Raw genomic sequence first — 17,072 nt, 5'->3', positions numbered from 1 at the left:
CGAACATTAATATTAGCGCCTGCTGAGAGTTGAATGAATACACCAGTTCCGCATTCGAAGCATGCTGCTGTTTGAAGACCACAGACTCATTTTCAAGCTAAATATTATTAAAAGTATGAGAAAATGGACTATTGTGATATAGTATAGTATAGTTGTACTATTGAACTTATTTCTGCTTTTCGAGAGATTCCACTTGTTTTACGAAACATTTTTCCCCTACTCCTATAATAAGCTTCGGTGAGAGTTAAAGTTCAGTCAGTGACCAGAGTCTAGCTAGGCAAAAAATAATAACTAATAAGCTTTATAAAATAAATTAAATAGTACGCACGCTGTGATTGGTTGATAGCCATGTTTGCATGAGGGTATGTAAACACAGTTGTGACGTCACAACTTTCTTGTTTTCCCGGTACAAGTTCAAAAGTTAAAAATTTACAGTTTCTTTCGAGGAAACAAAACGCCCCCAAAAAAGTATTTTGAAGACGAAGTTCCAAATTTTGACTTGGGTCAGGGCCACAGGCATAACCCTATGGTCTCATGCAGGTCTTTCTGATCGTAATATCATGACAATCTCTCGTTGGTCACCGCAAAGAGAATTCCCTCAGGAGCTACAACACACGTCCTCCGTCAGGACAGCTGCGGTTGTTCAGCGACGTGCTTTCACATGATTTAAATGCACCGCTCGATAAAGACTACAAGCATTTCAAGGAAACAGTCAGCAGCTTCAAATTTTTCCAGCGATAGCTCTTCAGCTCCACAAAATATCTTCTCGAGGCAAGACGAAACAATCAACTTCGCTGCCATGTTTTCTCGCTGTCAAATTGAGCAAAACCACGTTTCTTTCAACCGAGAATTCCATTCACAGTGACACTTGTTATCCACTTTTGATCACTTTCGTAAAGATAATCAATTCTGAAATCTTTTATTAATATTTCTATTCAATCTTTGGACATTTCTTTGTATTTGTTTTAAAGTTTTAGAATGATAAATGTTTAAAATAGCTAGCGATTCTTTCTCGCTTCACATTTGCCTCCTTGAAGTTTATTACACAAAATTTGATTGGCTAACGATCGAAGTTCGTGATGTATGGAGAATTTGTATTTTGATATGATAATCAAATTCAAATAAAGATTTATTTTCTTGCAAGTGGTAATGTTTTCCCTTAGTATTTATTTTATAAAAGCAATAGAAAACTTTTTTTCTCTGTGTTTACATAGCCTGATAGCAACACTCGGGGGGTTGGGAGAATTCTCGACAGTTATGCAAACCCTCGACTACGTCTCGGGTTTGTATAACTGTCTCGAATTCTCCCAACCTCCCCTCGTGTTGCTATCAGGCTATGTAAACACGGAAAAAGTTTTCTATTGCTTAAATATGGCTTATTACCGAAGCTAGAGTAAAGAATAGTGCCAAAGGATGTAATTATTATTCCGATGAATATTGCTTCTTACTACCATTATCGTTGAAGTGCGTCTCGCGAAGTTTGATGCCTCGATGTCTTCGCCGACTAGCTAGCATTTCATGTTTTCTCCGCAATTCTGTTTACTGCCATTCAGTTACAGGGCCGTAGCCACCAGTACCCTAACCACTTTTTACCTTCAGAAACAATTTACCCCCTAGTAAAAAATATTTATTACACAAATGAATAAAAGTACAGGACCGTCCTGTACGAGGATCTTTTTTAAATACTGGGCCACTATCCAAGTGGTGGCTTCGGCCTTGAATTATGAGCTTCAACTAATTAAAGAGGTAAAACCATTTGAATTCGATTCCACCTAGGGTCAAGGTTCATTTAATTTATCAAAATATATTTTGCTTCTTCAAAAAGGTTTTGTAGTAGAAAATTTCTAAAGCTGATGTTACACTGGACGATTCGGAACGACAATTTTTCGCGATGCGCCGTTGCGCGAAAAATAGATGCCGTGTAACATGCCATCTACAACGATTTTTGGATTCGGCAACACGTTGCAAGTTGATTCAGCTTCAAAAACCTGCAACGCAGAATTGCGAATTTTTTACAAGTTGATTCGTGTAAGCGCTTCATTAACGATTTTTCACGCAACGCATACCCAAATACAGTTCAATACTCTCATAGAAGCGAGGAAATGTCAACAAACTAGATGGAGGCTTTGAAATCGTCAAAAGTCGTCCCGTGTAACATGTTCATTTTCGAACGAAAGTTGAACGAAAAGTCAACTCTCGTAACATGTATTAAAAATCGCGAAAAATCGTCGTTTCGAAACGGTACATTAGTATATGCGGCAAGGACAATTTTAGTATGCGCAGTAAGAAATAAAGGCTCTGGGTACGAAATTGATTTTTTATAAGGTACGTCTTGGCTTCTGGCCTGTCAGTCACTCGGCCGGACTTATTTGGAAAGGTTTCTCTCTTTTTCTAGGATCGATGGACTGAAATGGACATAATAATAAGTGCTCTTACTCTCATTAATCAATACCAAAACTTTAGGTGTTTTTATTTGTTATGTATATAATCTCTTTTAAAGCTCTAAATATTCGAGTTCCAAATTCGATACTTTTCCCATGGACGTACCAAAACGAAACCAGATTTCGTCTGCCGCTTTGATCGACTACTCTGAAGTAAGGTTCGAGTCAGAACTCGATTCAAGATTCAGATGTCCAGTGTGTGAAAACCCTCTGAAAGAACCTGTACAGACTGGATGTGGGCATCGAATGTGTAATGAATGTCTTCGAGAAACATTGAGGTAGGTTTGTGAATGATTAATAGCGAAATTCTTCCATAGGCCTTCAAGTGCAAGGGATACGTTGTTGGCAAATGTGACATCACAGGCGCAATTTTCATTTGGCACAAAAGCGCTAGCGCTTTAGCGTTAGTTGGTGTATAGTTGGTGTGACTTAGCTTTGCTTCTTCAGCGTTTCACTCCGCTCTCGTTGCATAAGTAACTAGAGCCATAATGTGATTTTAGTCCAATAAAGCTGCAACGACGCTATTTTCCTTTGGGTTTCATGTTTGATCGTTCAAACCAGTCTAGACGGATAGCCTGTTCTTTTCTAATGTCAAGGGTTTATACAGAAAGCTGTATACGTAAAATTGCTTATACAAACTGAAGGGAAAGAAACCAAAATCAAAAATAGCATAAAAGAGTCATTAACAGTTGATGAAGAGACTTTTGCTACTAGAAGAATAAATCAAGTGAGAGAACCAATGCTTGTTGTGATGCAGAACCAGTACTGTCTTCAAGGTCTTGACCCTATCAAAAGCTAATCGATGAAATGCATAAAACCTAAGCATTTAAAAGAACAGCACGTGGCGATACATACATCCATGCATACATCCTATCATAGTTAATTGAGGAGACTATGATCCTATAGAATGACTGGGCAAAAACTTTGAACTGAGTGGAACTGACACGATATGCCAGTGGTACCATTATCGCTCTGGAAAAAATTCGGAGGTTCAAGAGAACCGTTGAACAATTCATATCAAATGCACGAGGGTGTCACCTGGCATAATGTATTGCTAGAAAAGACTTAAGAAGAAAAACCATTCATAAAAACAAATTGTCAAAGATTCCTTGACTAGTGGATATCATGATACTGAATCGTTACCATCATCATTCACAGTGGAAGATAATTTGTATTTGATTACCTCCACTTTACTGACTATAAGAAAAATGTGGCACATATCATCAGTTAGTTTGGAGGTCCAATACAGTCGGTCAATGTGGCAACTACGTACAGTTAAATGATCAAGGATATAAACTGAAAATGAAATGAAAAAGTCAATCGCAAATCTCAAAGAAAGGATACAAGTATAAACATACATGCATGGGAATGTAACAGAATATATAGCGTGTTGTTCCGGCGCGATTCACGAATGTCAGTAAATTAAATGGATTGCTAAAAGATGATTGGATGTTTTGCCGAAAATCATGAAATGGAAAAACTCAGAGCTTTTTACTGAAGACTGATGCAATTAGTGGACAAGTTGTATTTTTTTACTATGAGACATGCAATCACTGGACAAGTTGCATTTTACTATAAGACATGCAACAGTCATTGGACAAGCTGCAGTTTACTATAAGACATGCAATCAGAGGAGAAGTTGCATTTTACTATGATACATGCAACAGTCATTGGACAAGCTATATATGAGAATATTAGCAATTGTACAGGCAAAATAATCATGTTGGTTTACCTGAGAACTACATATATCACTCAGTGTATCAACGATCTATCCGTGGATTTGATGGTTATGATAGCTATGCTGTGTGCCTGATCTGGACCGATACTATACGAGAAAGTCTGGTGACATAATCATGCATGGATATACAGAAGAGAAAACATATATATTCAATGCAAAATATATCCTGATAAACATGGTGCAAGAATATCGTGGTTTCCTCAGTGAAAATCCCTCTAAGATGCTGTAGGAGAAAATGCAACCTCCGAAGCTTAGCGAACAATCATTGACTTCATGACTACAAGACCAGTTATGTGTGCTTCGGTCATGTTCTTGGCATTGTTTTTAAGCCTGGTAAAGGCGAGAACAGACGCAAACAAGATGGATATGACCACTTAATTTTTGCAGTGGCAGCAGGCTCTCTTTTCCTTTGAAGCCCCGAGCAACAAGACTAATAGCTCGACCTTTATATGTGAGTGAGTAGACGAGTAGGATTATGGCCATGGTTGTCATGTGTAGATGCAAATTGTAGTTTAAGCAATATGCTATCAGCCTACAAAGCCATATTTTTAACAGGGGAAAAACACGAACTGGGAGAGTGATCATAAGCTTTAATTTGATATTACTAAATATTATTCGCTTTCGTAAGAAAAGAGATATAGAAAACGCAATGATCTTAAACATTCCTAGGAATAACATCTGGGGATTCCCCGACAAACGATGATTTTTTTGCGGCATGCCTAGACTCGCGTTGCGGCACAAAACTAATAGACCAAATTCAAAACTCGCACCGATGAACAAAGGAATCTGGCGTGGTTCGTGACTTTTGAATCACGCCAGATCACTTTGAGTCACGTCAGATCCCTTTGTTCACAACTTAAGCCTCACATCGGTGCGAGTTTTGAATTTGGTCTACAATAACATACACCTGTAATGAAATATTTTTAGTATATGCGAACCGTTGCTGCGTAGAGGTTGCCGGACTTTAAGTAAAACTTTAAGTTTTTTTAAATCCGAAAACATGGGAAAACATGAATTCTAAAGAGATAGAAATCAACTACTTCACCGTTTATCTTGGTTGGTATCTAGTATGGCTTTATCAAAAGGATACAAGACGTGGAACACGACCATATTACTAGACTTCGCATCAGTAAACTTTGAGACAGAACTTGATTCAAGATTCAGATGTCCAGTGTGTAGAAACCCTCTGAAAGATCCTGTACAGACTGGATGTGGGCATCGAATGTGTAGTGAATGTCTTCAACAAATATTGAGGTATTCAAGGTATTGTCAACATTGTCTGATCAGACTTCAGCAAAATAAGTGGGTTTTTACCCTCTGGTTACCCCCCAAAGACGCAAAGTATTATGGAGATGTGAAAGTAGAGAATACTGGGGCCTGCGAAAAAAGCTGATCAAATTTCAATTCTCCTAACTCGGTTTTTTTAAATAAATCTACCGGATGACCACGAGTTATTAGCTTATAAGAATGTGGGGGAGGGGGAGGGGGAGGGGGAGGAATTGTTTTAGTGGAACATTAGGGGCCTTGAAAGGTCAAAAGAACAGGGATTGGGAGGATGGGAGGATTTTTTAAACGGTTGAAGGGGGGTACCCGAAATAACTTAGATAATGACTGAAATATAATTAACAACAGAATTTTAAATTTAGAAAAAAAACAACTGTGACAAAAGGAAGTGGAATAAATAAAATAGGAAATTCGGATAGATAAGAAAGAAAATAAATGAAGCGAGGGGAAAAAAACAGAAGAAAAACCGAAAAGACTGAATCAGACTAAAATGAGTGCAGGAAACAAAAGAACAATCTAACAATATCCATTGGAAGTATAAGCAGAACAAGAAGAAAGAAAATCAAAAACATGCATGAAGAACCAGTCAAAAAGAACAAGAACACGAATAAAAAAAGTAAAAGACAACTGAATGTCACAGGTTCGAATCCCAATGAAACTCGGATTATTTTTTTTCGAGGAAAGTTAGCTTACGAAACATAATTTCTATCTCAAATACTGACAGTATGTTTATGCGGATAAGTAGATACCTCCGTATAAGGTCTACCGACGATGTGTGATCTCACTCACAATACTCATTATTGTTATCTTTCCGTTATCTTGTGGTTACAAAGTCAATTCTAATTGGCCAAAGGACAACAGAAAACTTCTGGAATATTTCTAAATGCCCACTGTTTTTTGATTCACACTATAATGATGCCATTACTAGGCCACGCCCTGTAATATTATATTATAATATTATAAAACTCGCGTGTCCGTATGTGAGTGAAATAGAGTTTCGGGGATGAAGGGATGAATAAATAATTTTTTCAGGTAATAAAACATGTTTTTGACAATGTATTAGTAGTGGCCCTTCCTTCCACCCTTCCACGCTTTCATTTTTTATTTTTTATTTTTTTATTTTTTATTTTTTATTTTTTTCTAATTTAGATTTTTTTTTTTTTTAAATTTCTGGCTTTATTTCTTTTCTATAGTTTTGTTTGGATCTTTATGAGACAATTGGCATGCGCACTAAAAAAAACTAAAATACTGTGATTGAAACCAGGTCTTACGTAGAAGTATTTTTACTAAATAGTAATAATAATAATAATAATAATAATAATAATAATAGTAATAATAATAATAATAATAATAATAATAATAGTAATAATAATGTCTGGCACGCTTTAAGTTTGTTTTTTTTAAATGGGAACGGAAAAAGCAGATTTAATATCATCAGGTAGACAGTTCCATAGTTCAGGTGCTACAGCTCAAAGCTCTCTTTCCCAAGTTTTTTAGTCGATATGATCTCTTATTCAGTAGATTCAATGAAGCAATTCGCAAAGAACTGGCTGGTTTGTATGGTGCAAGTGGTCATGTCTGAAATGTAAGACGGAGCAGCATAGCTTAAAGCCTTGAAAGTAAACAGAAGAACCTTAAACTCAAAAGATATGCTGTTCAACTGGCAACCAATGCAGAATCGATAGAGTATCGGACTGATATGATCATACTTGTGACTTCCAGAAACTAGTCTGGCAGCAGAGGACAAAGACTTGGGCAAACAATATCACAAAGAATAACGCAGCGCAACCGTGACGTCATAAAAACGAAGACAAAGGCGAAATTCGGACAAACAAACTTACAAGTTTACTTTCAGCAGATAATTTTCACAGCCGATCGCAGTTGATCTTAGTTTACATGGGTTATTATTGTACCTTTAAGTAAAAATAATAAAATCGGTTCGTATAATCCTCGTAGCGGTTAAACAGAATGCAATGTTTGTCCGAATCTTAAAGCTATTTTTAGAATAAGTGCGCTGCGCTATTACAAAAGTCAGGTCTAGAAGTTATTAAAGCATGTACAAGAGTCTGACAGGATACGAAAGACTGAGAAATATGGTTTCGAATCTTCCATATGTTTCTAATATGAAAAAAGCATGCTTTACAGGTAGAAGTTATCTGGTTCTTTAAAGACATTTCTATCAAAGACTAACTCCAATATTACGAACATTTGTGGAAGGATGAATATCATGTCCAGAGAAATTGCGACTGCAAATAGATGGTCGAGGCTGATAAGGATTTGACAGTAGAAGAATTTCAGTCTTATCTTCATTAAGTTTTAACCTGTTTCTTGTCATTCAGACATCAATGTCACCAACACAGGACTCAATCATATGTCGGCAGCGTTCATTTCAGGCAAAGATGAAGTTTCAAATGAAATATACAGCTCAGCATCATCGGCATAAAGATGGAAATCTATGCCGCTGCTACGAAGGATGTCTCCGATAGGAGAAGTATACATTAGAAACAGAATTGGTCCTAATACAGAGCCTTGAGGCACACCGTAATGTGACACTCTACTAGATGAAAGACCACCATTAACACTCACATTGAAACGTCTGTTATATACTCTAAGATTTGAACCAGTTAAGAGCTGCACCCCTGTCACCAAATCTGGTATTCATTCTATGTAACAAAATGTCATGATTGACCGTGTCAAAAGCCGCTGAGAGATCTAATAGTACAAGGATGACAAATCGTTGCTCATCAATAGCCCTCAAAATGTCATTATCCACTCTTACCAGAGTTTTTCTCCACTTTCAATTCTTTCAAGACGCCTGCGTTGTATTTTGTCAGCCTTGATGTTCTCAGTATACCAAGGTGCAGATGGCCAATAGATGGCCGTGTAGATAGATTCTTTACACGTTCTTTGACAGGCGTATGATGGTCAAGTGTAGACGTAAGTACAGATTCATACTGATGGAGTAGCTCAGAAATATCCTCTTGTTCGGGTTTGAAAAAGTACATGAAACAATGTTGACTCTCTGATGTCGCTAGAAAAAGATGCAAGAACATCCGAATAGTACTGCAGGTATAATTTCAACCGGCAGGATGGCTTTTTGTAAAATTAATATTTAAGGCATACTTTATATTATATTTAATTCAATATTTGCATTGCAAATTTTATTCGTATATTACTTGAGGAAAAAAAACAACTAAATGATTATTTTCTTCATAGACCTGGTGATGTCCAAGACCAAAAGGCTTTAGAACGGATATTCAGATAAGTTCTTCATAATATACTGGTTTAGTATAAATTAAATATATAGATTAAACCACTTTGATCGATGCATTTCTTAGATATATTTGAGGTGAGGAACTTTGAAAATAAGACATTTTAGGGGATTCCCCTAATTAGATAAGCAATTAGATATGCTAATGTAATCGGTACGCATGCTCAGATTAAGTGACGCCAACTCAAGGAAGGACGCCATTTTGTAAGGAATAAGATTGTGTAAAAGAACACGATTTTTGGCTGAATTCTCGTATAAGCTATGAAATTAAAGCAATATGTCAATAAAAGGCGGTTATGATGTCGCTTTTGATAAAACCTTAGACAAGAAGTACGTTTGCCCGTCGTGTAAGAAGGCTTTAAGAGAACCAGTTCAAACTCAATGTGGCCATAGATTCTGCAGTACTTGCATAAATCCTGTTCTAAGGTAAGAGCCTTTCTATCACAAGAATTCAGATATTTTTGATAGATAAGCTAATAACAAGTATTGCACTGCATGTATGTAAGTATAAGAATTTGAAGGCATAAGTTTTGAAAAAAGCCGTTAATTCGTTATTTGTTCCGCCAAGAAACTCAATTTATGTAAAGGTTATAAGCATGTAGTTTTTGTAAACAATCTTTGCACAACTCTAACGGTTGGTTTGAAATTACCGCTTTTTTTCAACTGAACTCAAATGATTGGACATCATTTTGAGTTCAGCCAATCCTTTTAGTCCTAGTTATTCAAATGTTTTGATTGACAGTTAGGCATCAGTATCTGCTTCCGCATCCGGGTTGACCCTAGCCTCCTTGCAGACGTTATCAAATGAACTTTAGAGTTTCAGGGTAAAGTTTTCAAATGAACTTGATTTAGACTTTTGATTTTGCTTCCAATAACAGGTCACACTTTATTTAAAACGTTTTATGTTCTTTCATGACTAAAATTATTTCATTTTCAAATACGAGTAAAAAATGAGTAAAAAATCAGTTTAAAAAAAAACAAAATAATAGTGGATTAATTTGACAATAAACTGATATACTCATGTTTGAAAAGAGTAGAAAAGTTTAAACTCCTTGGAGTTTGGCATCAGAACAACTTACGTCGGAACTATCACATTGAGGGAACTGTCAAAAAAGCAAACAAAAGGCTGGCTGTATTATTCATAGGAAGTTAGGAAAGCAGGAATGCCAACAGGAGTTAGCATTACAATCTACTGCACTAAAATACATCCACGTTTGGAGTATGCATCACCTATCTGGGGAGGAATTCCAAAATATCTACCTGATGAACTACAAAAGTTTCAAAACAGATGTCTGGACATAATTGGTGTCGAGAGAAGTACCCTGCCAACATTAAAAGAACGGCGCGAAGACAGTACAAAAATTGAGATCGAAAGAACAATAAATACCGCCAATCACCCAAATCAGATATTCATGTACACACAAATGTAAATAAAACACATAACCTCAGATCAAATGTTCAGTCTGCAGTTAGGATTCCAACATCAAGGAAAAATAGACATATGAACTCATTCATACCTAGGGCCACCAGGCTCATAAGTACACAATTTTTAGATATAAATATTGTATATATCAATAATTCTAACCATGTAAATCCACCGTATATTGTATTTAAAGTGTATATGACACGAAAAAATTTTAATGTTAAGAATGTGTAGTTTATTGGCATTAATAAGAATATCACGCTTAAATTTGTTTCAAAAACGTATTTCTCTAGAAATTCAAAAAATTTTAGCACGAGTTGTGACGTCATTTTGTTTACAAGTCTCCAGATTTAGTTGCAAATACACGAAATATGTTTGAATATAGAATCCTAATTTCAAGTAGTACACTTTTCAATTTCCCAACATTGGAAGAGTACTACGTAAGCTATCAAATGAAGCTGACTAAAATATGTCTTTTGTTGTTAATTTATATGAATTACAATTTATATTTAGTACATTACTACTGAATCTAGAGTACGTGTCAACAAAATGACGTCACAAATTGGGATTAACTTTCGCAAATATCTCAAGAAATAAGCTTTTGAAACAAATTTTGTTACGATATATTCATTATTACTAACAAACTATACATTTTAAATGATGGAATATTTTCGTGTCATATACACTTTAAGGTTGATAAATCAAGCTAATTATTAATTATTATTATTATTTAATAACTAATGGTCACTATTCAGGACTGTGTGGGAGTGTTGAATAACAAGGATTCAACATAAACATGGTGTAAAAACTTTGCAACTGCATTGATGTTTCAGATGTTAGTCCTTGTTTGATTAAAAAGTCATTCAACAATACAAGTGTCAGGGAAATTGATGATCCTATTTATCATTACTTTTTTAACAAAATTTTTTTGTGTTCATGTATTTTGACATATCACCTGTATCTCTAATCAATATTGAGGCTTTGCAGCCATGACAGGAGGCACAAAAATAGGGTCATTTTTCCTTGGAAAACTGAATTCTTTCTCATATAAATCAAATTACACTATATTCAAGTGTTCCTGGTTCATGCCTCCTATCATGGTCACCACTACATCATGGTGCAAAGCCTCTATTATTGTTCTTTTAACTGCCTAATCATTGGCATTTCGACTAGAACCTTTTAAAAAACTTGTAAAGTAGCCTAGTCTACCCTAGTAGAGGGCACCCAAATGCTGTTCTAAGAATAGTGAGGAATACATGTACATTGATTGATTTATAGTAAATTATTTGCACTTTTATATTCAGAGAGAATATTCAAGTATTCAAGTAGTGATTGCCAAAAACTATTTTCTTGAAGAAAGGCTGTTGTACAATTAAGGCTAAAATCTTGTTATTTAGAAACTTGTTTGAAGTGGAGATGACCAATGAAAGTGGAATCAAAGTGTTAACCCAAAGCAAAAAGTTTATTCAAAAATGAGGTTTAGGCCTTCATTTGCCTTATTTCCCATATATTTTCTATAAAAAAGCCTGACAAAGCAACATTCTAACACAAATGCAACAAAACATCTTTATACAATTGAAAATACCGTTTCAAACAGTCATTTTATCATAGTTCCTAACTGTTCAAGTAATGTAAATTATGAATCATTTTATTGGGGGGTAATCAAAAATAATAGAACTACTTTGCAGCGTATATTGAAATGTGATTTCAGATGTTGAATCAGGCGACACTTCTACTACCAGGGATTACATTAGACATTTAAGATTCAAAAGAGATTTCATTGCGTAAAGAAATGTTGTAGAAAATAAACAACATTGCGTAAACATCAAAACTGCTTTATCAATAACGTCAGTAAGTTTTTTCATCTTTTCACAGTGTAAAATTTACCCTTTTAACATTACTGTTTCATTAGAAACACCAACACAGCTCACACTAGTTTTTAGCTAGTTATCTCTTCTTATCAATAACTTGCATTATTTTCATTAAAGTACTAGATTGTCATTTGACAAATACGTGTAGGTAGTTACAATCAACAAATTTATGAACACACTGTATATGTGATTCAGATAATGTATCCAATATTTTACCTTGCAAGTACAGTAGAACCTCCTATGAGGCTCTGTTACTGGTATGGTTATCAATTATTCCAGTGTTGTTAGTAGACTTTAAAATCATAAATATATAGCTCACATTAGATAAGAAGTTTTATTTAAAACTCTTTGAGACAAGCACTTTGTTTTTCCAGGGTTGTCAGTCAGGTTGATCAGACAATTAATAATGTTAATAATTGAGCAAATTACATATTCCATTCCATAGACCAATCATCGTGCATGCTCTATCCTAACTACATAATAAATAAGAGTATTTTGATGGTCAGCAAGATACATAAAGTTTATATTTTACCTGACTTCAGTCTTTTTTTATCAAATTTTTGAGAGAATAAATTGAAAATTAGAATTGGGAAAAGCATAGTGGAAATATATTTTCAGCTAAAAGAAGTTTGTAAAGTTGAACAGCATATCCCCAACTCCATTTGCATTCAACAGTTAACATGCATTTTTTTTGGCCAATTACAGTAACTAAACTATATGCACTTCTCAAGCTAAAGATTAATATTGGTGAATGTCTAAATAGTCTCGAAAAAGAGACAGATCTAGAATATGTTAAGTTGACCTTCCTTAACCTCGTCTGGATTGCCAGATATTCATAAAATGACAATATAACTAGCTTCACATTTATATTTGTGGAAATTCAAAATATCCTGGCATTGGTTTATCTACTGATGTGGTGTGGTAGTAATATATTGTATATATGTTTTCCACTGGATATTGATATACGTACACATGTGTGTTAAAGAAAGTGAATGTAAAACAAATTAGTTCATACAGTCACCCACAAGCCACATGCACAAATATTCAAAATGTAAGTGAACAGAAAGACGTAAACATCATGTACGTGTTTAGAATTTTTTTCTTTTGTAAATGCACTTGTAACAAAATATACATGTAATGTAATAATTATTCAAATAAATAAAGACCTAAAATCTTCTTTTGTGGATACTGCTTTGTACTTTTTATCTATGAAATATTTTTACCTTGGATTTGCATAAAGTGTTAAGTATATATATATATATATATAACAAAGTATGTAATGTGGTCTATACTGTTGAAACAGTGCTCGATGCGTAGGGATGCAGAGCAATAGATATATAGTAAAGATTGGATTAAAGACGAGACATGTTCACTGTAACTCCGAGTTTCGTGCTTACGCACTCATCAGACAGACTTTAATGAAACATATTCCTATTACTGTGATATTTATATACAAGAGGTGTAATGATTATTTACAAAAGAAGTATTGTTCGGAAAGGAGTTAATTAGCTAGGCCTGGATTTCTATTGTTCATCAGATAGAACTTGTTTTCATGTCGGCATTTGGAGATCAATTCGGATCGCTTGTTTAAAAGAGTGTCGCTGTTTGTTTTGATGATAAGTAGCTTTTCTGTTAAGCACAGGTCACACCTCTTAGAAATGTTGCTGTATGGTCTGGCTGAAGTGATGATTGTCCATTCTATGTTGTAGTCTTTTTTGTTATCTTTAAGGTCCCAGATGTGTTTAGAAAGTTCGGTGCTGTTAGCGTATTTTCTATTTCGCAGAGATAGTTTGTGCTGAGTGTATCGTTGTTTGAATGTTCCTTCTGTCAGGCCAATGTAGTTTTTCCCAGTAGTGTCCTCGTTTGTTGTGACATGAGCGTTGTAGATGATGCTGGAGGAGAGGCAGTTGTTGTTTAGAGGGCATTGATCTTTTTTACGGCAGCTGCATGTTTTCTCAGAGGTGGTGGCGGGATCGGTATCGGTGTTGAAGATTTTCTTGTTGTGTTTGGTAATGGTGGTTTTCATGTTTTCCATGCAGCTGTAGCTCACTTTGATATTATTCTTATTGAAGATCCGGTGAAATCTGTGGTGCTTGGGAAAGTGTTTGTGTATGAGCTTCAGGAAGATGCTTCCGACGTTGGTTTGTACATTCTTGCTGTATGGAGGGTTGTACCAGATGATGTTCCGTTGTCTGTTTGTTTTTGAATGTGTAGATGGTTTATGGTTGTTGTAGTTCAGGGTTTTGGTATATCCGCTGGATTTCAGGGCGTGTTCATAGATGGGTTTGGCTTTGTCGAATTCGGTCTTGTTGCAGGATATGTTGGATATTCTACGGTTGATGGCGTCTGGTAGTTGTTTGATTATGTTGGGCGGATGATTCGACTTTGTGTTGATGTATAATGGCTGGTCGTTAGGCTTTCTGTAGGGGCAGTACGTTTCGTTTGCCAGGTCAAAGGTTACGTCAAGGAAGTTAACTATTTTCAGGTTCGTCTGTATGGTGATGTTAAGGCCGTGGTGCTTGAATAGTTTCGTTATGTCCTTTCTGATTCTGTCTGCTTGTGGTCCTGATGTATTCTTGAAAACAGCAAGTCCATCGTCTCTGTATAGTCCTATGTAGTCCTTCCCGTATTTAGCGCATAGTTTGTTGAGGATGAATAGACCGACTAGCTCACAGATTTCCGCGCCATCGTAGCTCCCCATGGTAACATCGAACATATTGCCTTTCTTCTTGATCCAGGGAGTGCCGTTGTTGAATAGTAGTGATTTGCGGGCGTGCATAATAATGTCAATGTCTCTGGCCGTGATTGTGCAGTATTTCTTGGCGAAGGACAATGCGTCTGTTAGAAGTTTCTCTGTGATGGAAGGGTAGAAGTTTTCAATGTCGAAGATAGCGAATGTATGTTGGTGCTTGTTGGGTATGTTGGAGAACCAGTTGATTACGGACGAAGAGTTTTTCCATTGGTTTAACGTAGTTTTATTTCTTATAGTTGTGTTAATGTTGTCGAGGATCTGTTTGCTTATACGGCCAATTTCACTTTTTGCTGGGTTGATAAGTCTGCAGGTGGGATTGTTCTGGAAGTTGTCTTTGTGGTCTTTTAAGGTTATGAATGCCTGTCGTTCTGCCATGCTTTCTGTTCTGTCTTGAATGTTGAGTTCGGTTGCAATATTCTGTGCTTCGTAGTTGATGGTGTGAATAGTGTTTTCGTTCGCTTTCTTGTAAGTCGATGTTATGCTGTTTGTGAGAAGTTTATCGTGTATATTCTTGTCGAGTTCGTAGTAGTTGGTTGTTTTGTCGGCTGGGATGAATGCTTTCGTGGAGTTGTTGATCTTCTTTATATCATTACGTAGTTGGTCTTGGAATTCGTCGCATATGTTCCTGAATTGGATGTTTTTGATCATACCTAGTAAGTCAGCTTCAAAGTTATTTAGATCTTCGTTTTGTGGTGGGCATTTTCTTGATTTAAATCCGAATGTATCGCTGCGGTCGTCGGTATGGGGGTCGTCTTCGTTATTTCTATCAAGAAAGAAGGCTTTCCATCTCATGCGTTTGATGACGTTTTCGGTTTTTTCGATGAGTTTCTTTAGATAGTTGTTTCTTGGAGGTATAGGAATATTTTTCATTGAATAGTTTCATTGAATAGAGTTACAGTGAACATGTCTCGTCTTTAATCCAATCTTTACTATATATATATATATGTCGAATATTCCTGCTTAAGAAAATCTTTGTCTTGTATCACTTTTTATTATTTATTTTTATTGTTTAAACAGCACTAGTATTCCTGCCTTTTTTATTAAACTTTCATCTTTATGTATCTGTACCTTTTACAGTAAAATACACAATGGTTTTGAGTGGCATAAAAGTCACGGATGCATCTTTTGGTATACACACATAAGAGACAAGTGGGATATTTTATACAATGCCATGAGAAAGCATTGTAAAACTATTTTATTCTGCACCATTAAAAATCCACTTAGGCTACTAGTTGCAATGACTGATGGCTCAAGAAAAAGTGGAATACCAACAAATATACAAAATCCTTCCTGTTTCTGTTAGCTAATCACCCTCACATTTCCCTGTGCCATCTTGAAAGATAACCATATATCTTTGCAATGAAGTGAGAACAGTGGTGACCATGCAATGATAGACAATTTTTTTTTAAAACACCTTGGACAAACATGTCTATCATTCAAGGTCAATGCCATTCTCGCTTCAATGCATAGGCATGGCCATCTTTCAAGATGGCACAGGGAGCTGTGAAATGGACTTTTGGGGCAGTATATTGTCAATGATGTGGGATATTTCAACAAATTTTATGATAAAAGTTATTTAGAACCCCAGAAATTGTCGGGCCATATTTCAATTTTTGCACGATTTTTTTTTTTTTGTATCTTCTAGAGATCCAAATCCTCATTGTCCTCTGGATAAAGAGCCACTTTCTAAAAGAGAAGTAATATTCAATGATGTCTGCTGCAAGCGTGAGGTTCTTGAGCTCATTTGTTTATGCATAAATCACATGCATGGATGTGAATGGAAAAAGGAAGTAAAGTACTTAGAAGTAAGAATCTAGCTAATTTCTGGTAATATATGGTAATATTAGTAGGTTTTGGCATTTGACATAAATTTCAAAAGAATAGGTGTGTGTACAATGACAAAGATTTGACAAAAGCAAAGTGACAAAACCTTTTATTAAAATGATTGGCAAATCAAGATACTATATAGAAAATATGTCACTGAAAAATAATGTACATCATATGTATATATGTATTGCATAGAACAGTCTGAACCCAGGAGAATGAATGTTAATCAAAGTATTATGATCATCCGGGTGTATGTAGTCCTGAGAAGGACTGTTTGATGTGACTGACGTTTCGACCTGAGCGGAAGTCATCTTCAGAGTCAAGTGAAGAATAAAGTCAGATTGGTCATATTTATACTGCCACGATAACAATAGCCTAATAACCTGGATTTGCGTAATTGGCGGAATCGGTCTATTGAGTGCGAGTCGCTGTTTCGGTGTTGTGGGCGGAGTTATTGTTTCTAAT

The 17,072-nt window shown here is 35.7% G+C and overlaps 1 protein-coding gene across 4 annotated transcripts; it reads left to right on the top strand.

The window, feature by feature from the left end:
- The first annotated feature begins 2,320 nt into the window (after window positions 1-2,320).
- On the top strand, window positions 2,321-16,957 carry LOC148908342 (TNF receptor-associated factor 6-like). Of its 4 annotated transcripts, XM_089035157.1 has the most exons (3): window positions 2,603-2,719; window positions 8,680-9,160; window positions 16,426-16,957. In XM_089035157.1, the coding sequence occupies exons 2-3, from the start codon at window positions 9,012-9,014 to the stop codon at window positions 16,595-16,597; spliced, it is 321 nt and encodes a 106-aa protein (XP_088891283.1). In that variant the 5' UTR covers window positions 2,603-2,719; window positions 8,680-9,011; the 3' UTR covers window positions 16,598-16,957. The 4 variants fall into 4 exon arrangements, with proteins under 4 accessions (XP_088891282.1, XP_088891283.1, XP_088891280.1 ...); XM_089035156.1 differs by lacking the exon at window positions 8,680-9,160 and having other exon boundaries at window positions 2,321-2,719; XM_089035154.1 differs by lacking the exons at window positions 2,603-2,719; window positions 8,680-9,160 and adding an exon at window positions 3,910-5,442.
- Window positions 16,958-17,072: the final 115 nt, after the last annotated feature.

Source organism: Actinia tenebrosa, unplaced genomic scaffold (genome assembly GCF_029948245.1).
Source record: "Actinia tenebrosa isolate PJP-AT-01 unplaced genomic scaffold, QUT_ActTen_1.0 PGA_scaffold3__52_contigs__length_22856419, whole genome shotgun sequence".
Lineage (NCBI taxonomy): Eukaryota > Metazoa > Cnidaria > Anthozoa > Actiniaria > Actiniidae > Actinia > Actinia tenebrosa.
The sequence above is the reverse complement of the archived record's forward strand: the minus strand, read 5'-3'. Positions and strand labels throughout refer to the sequence as shown.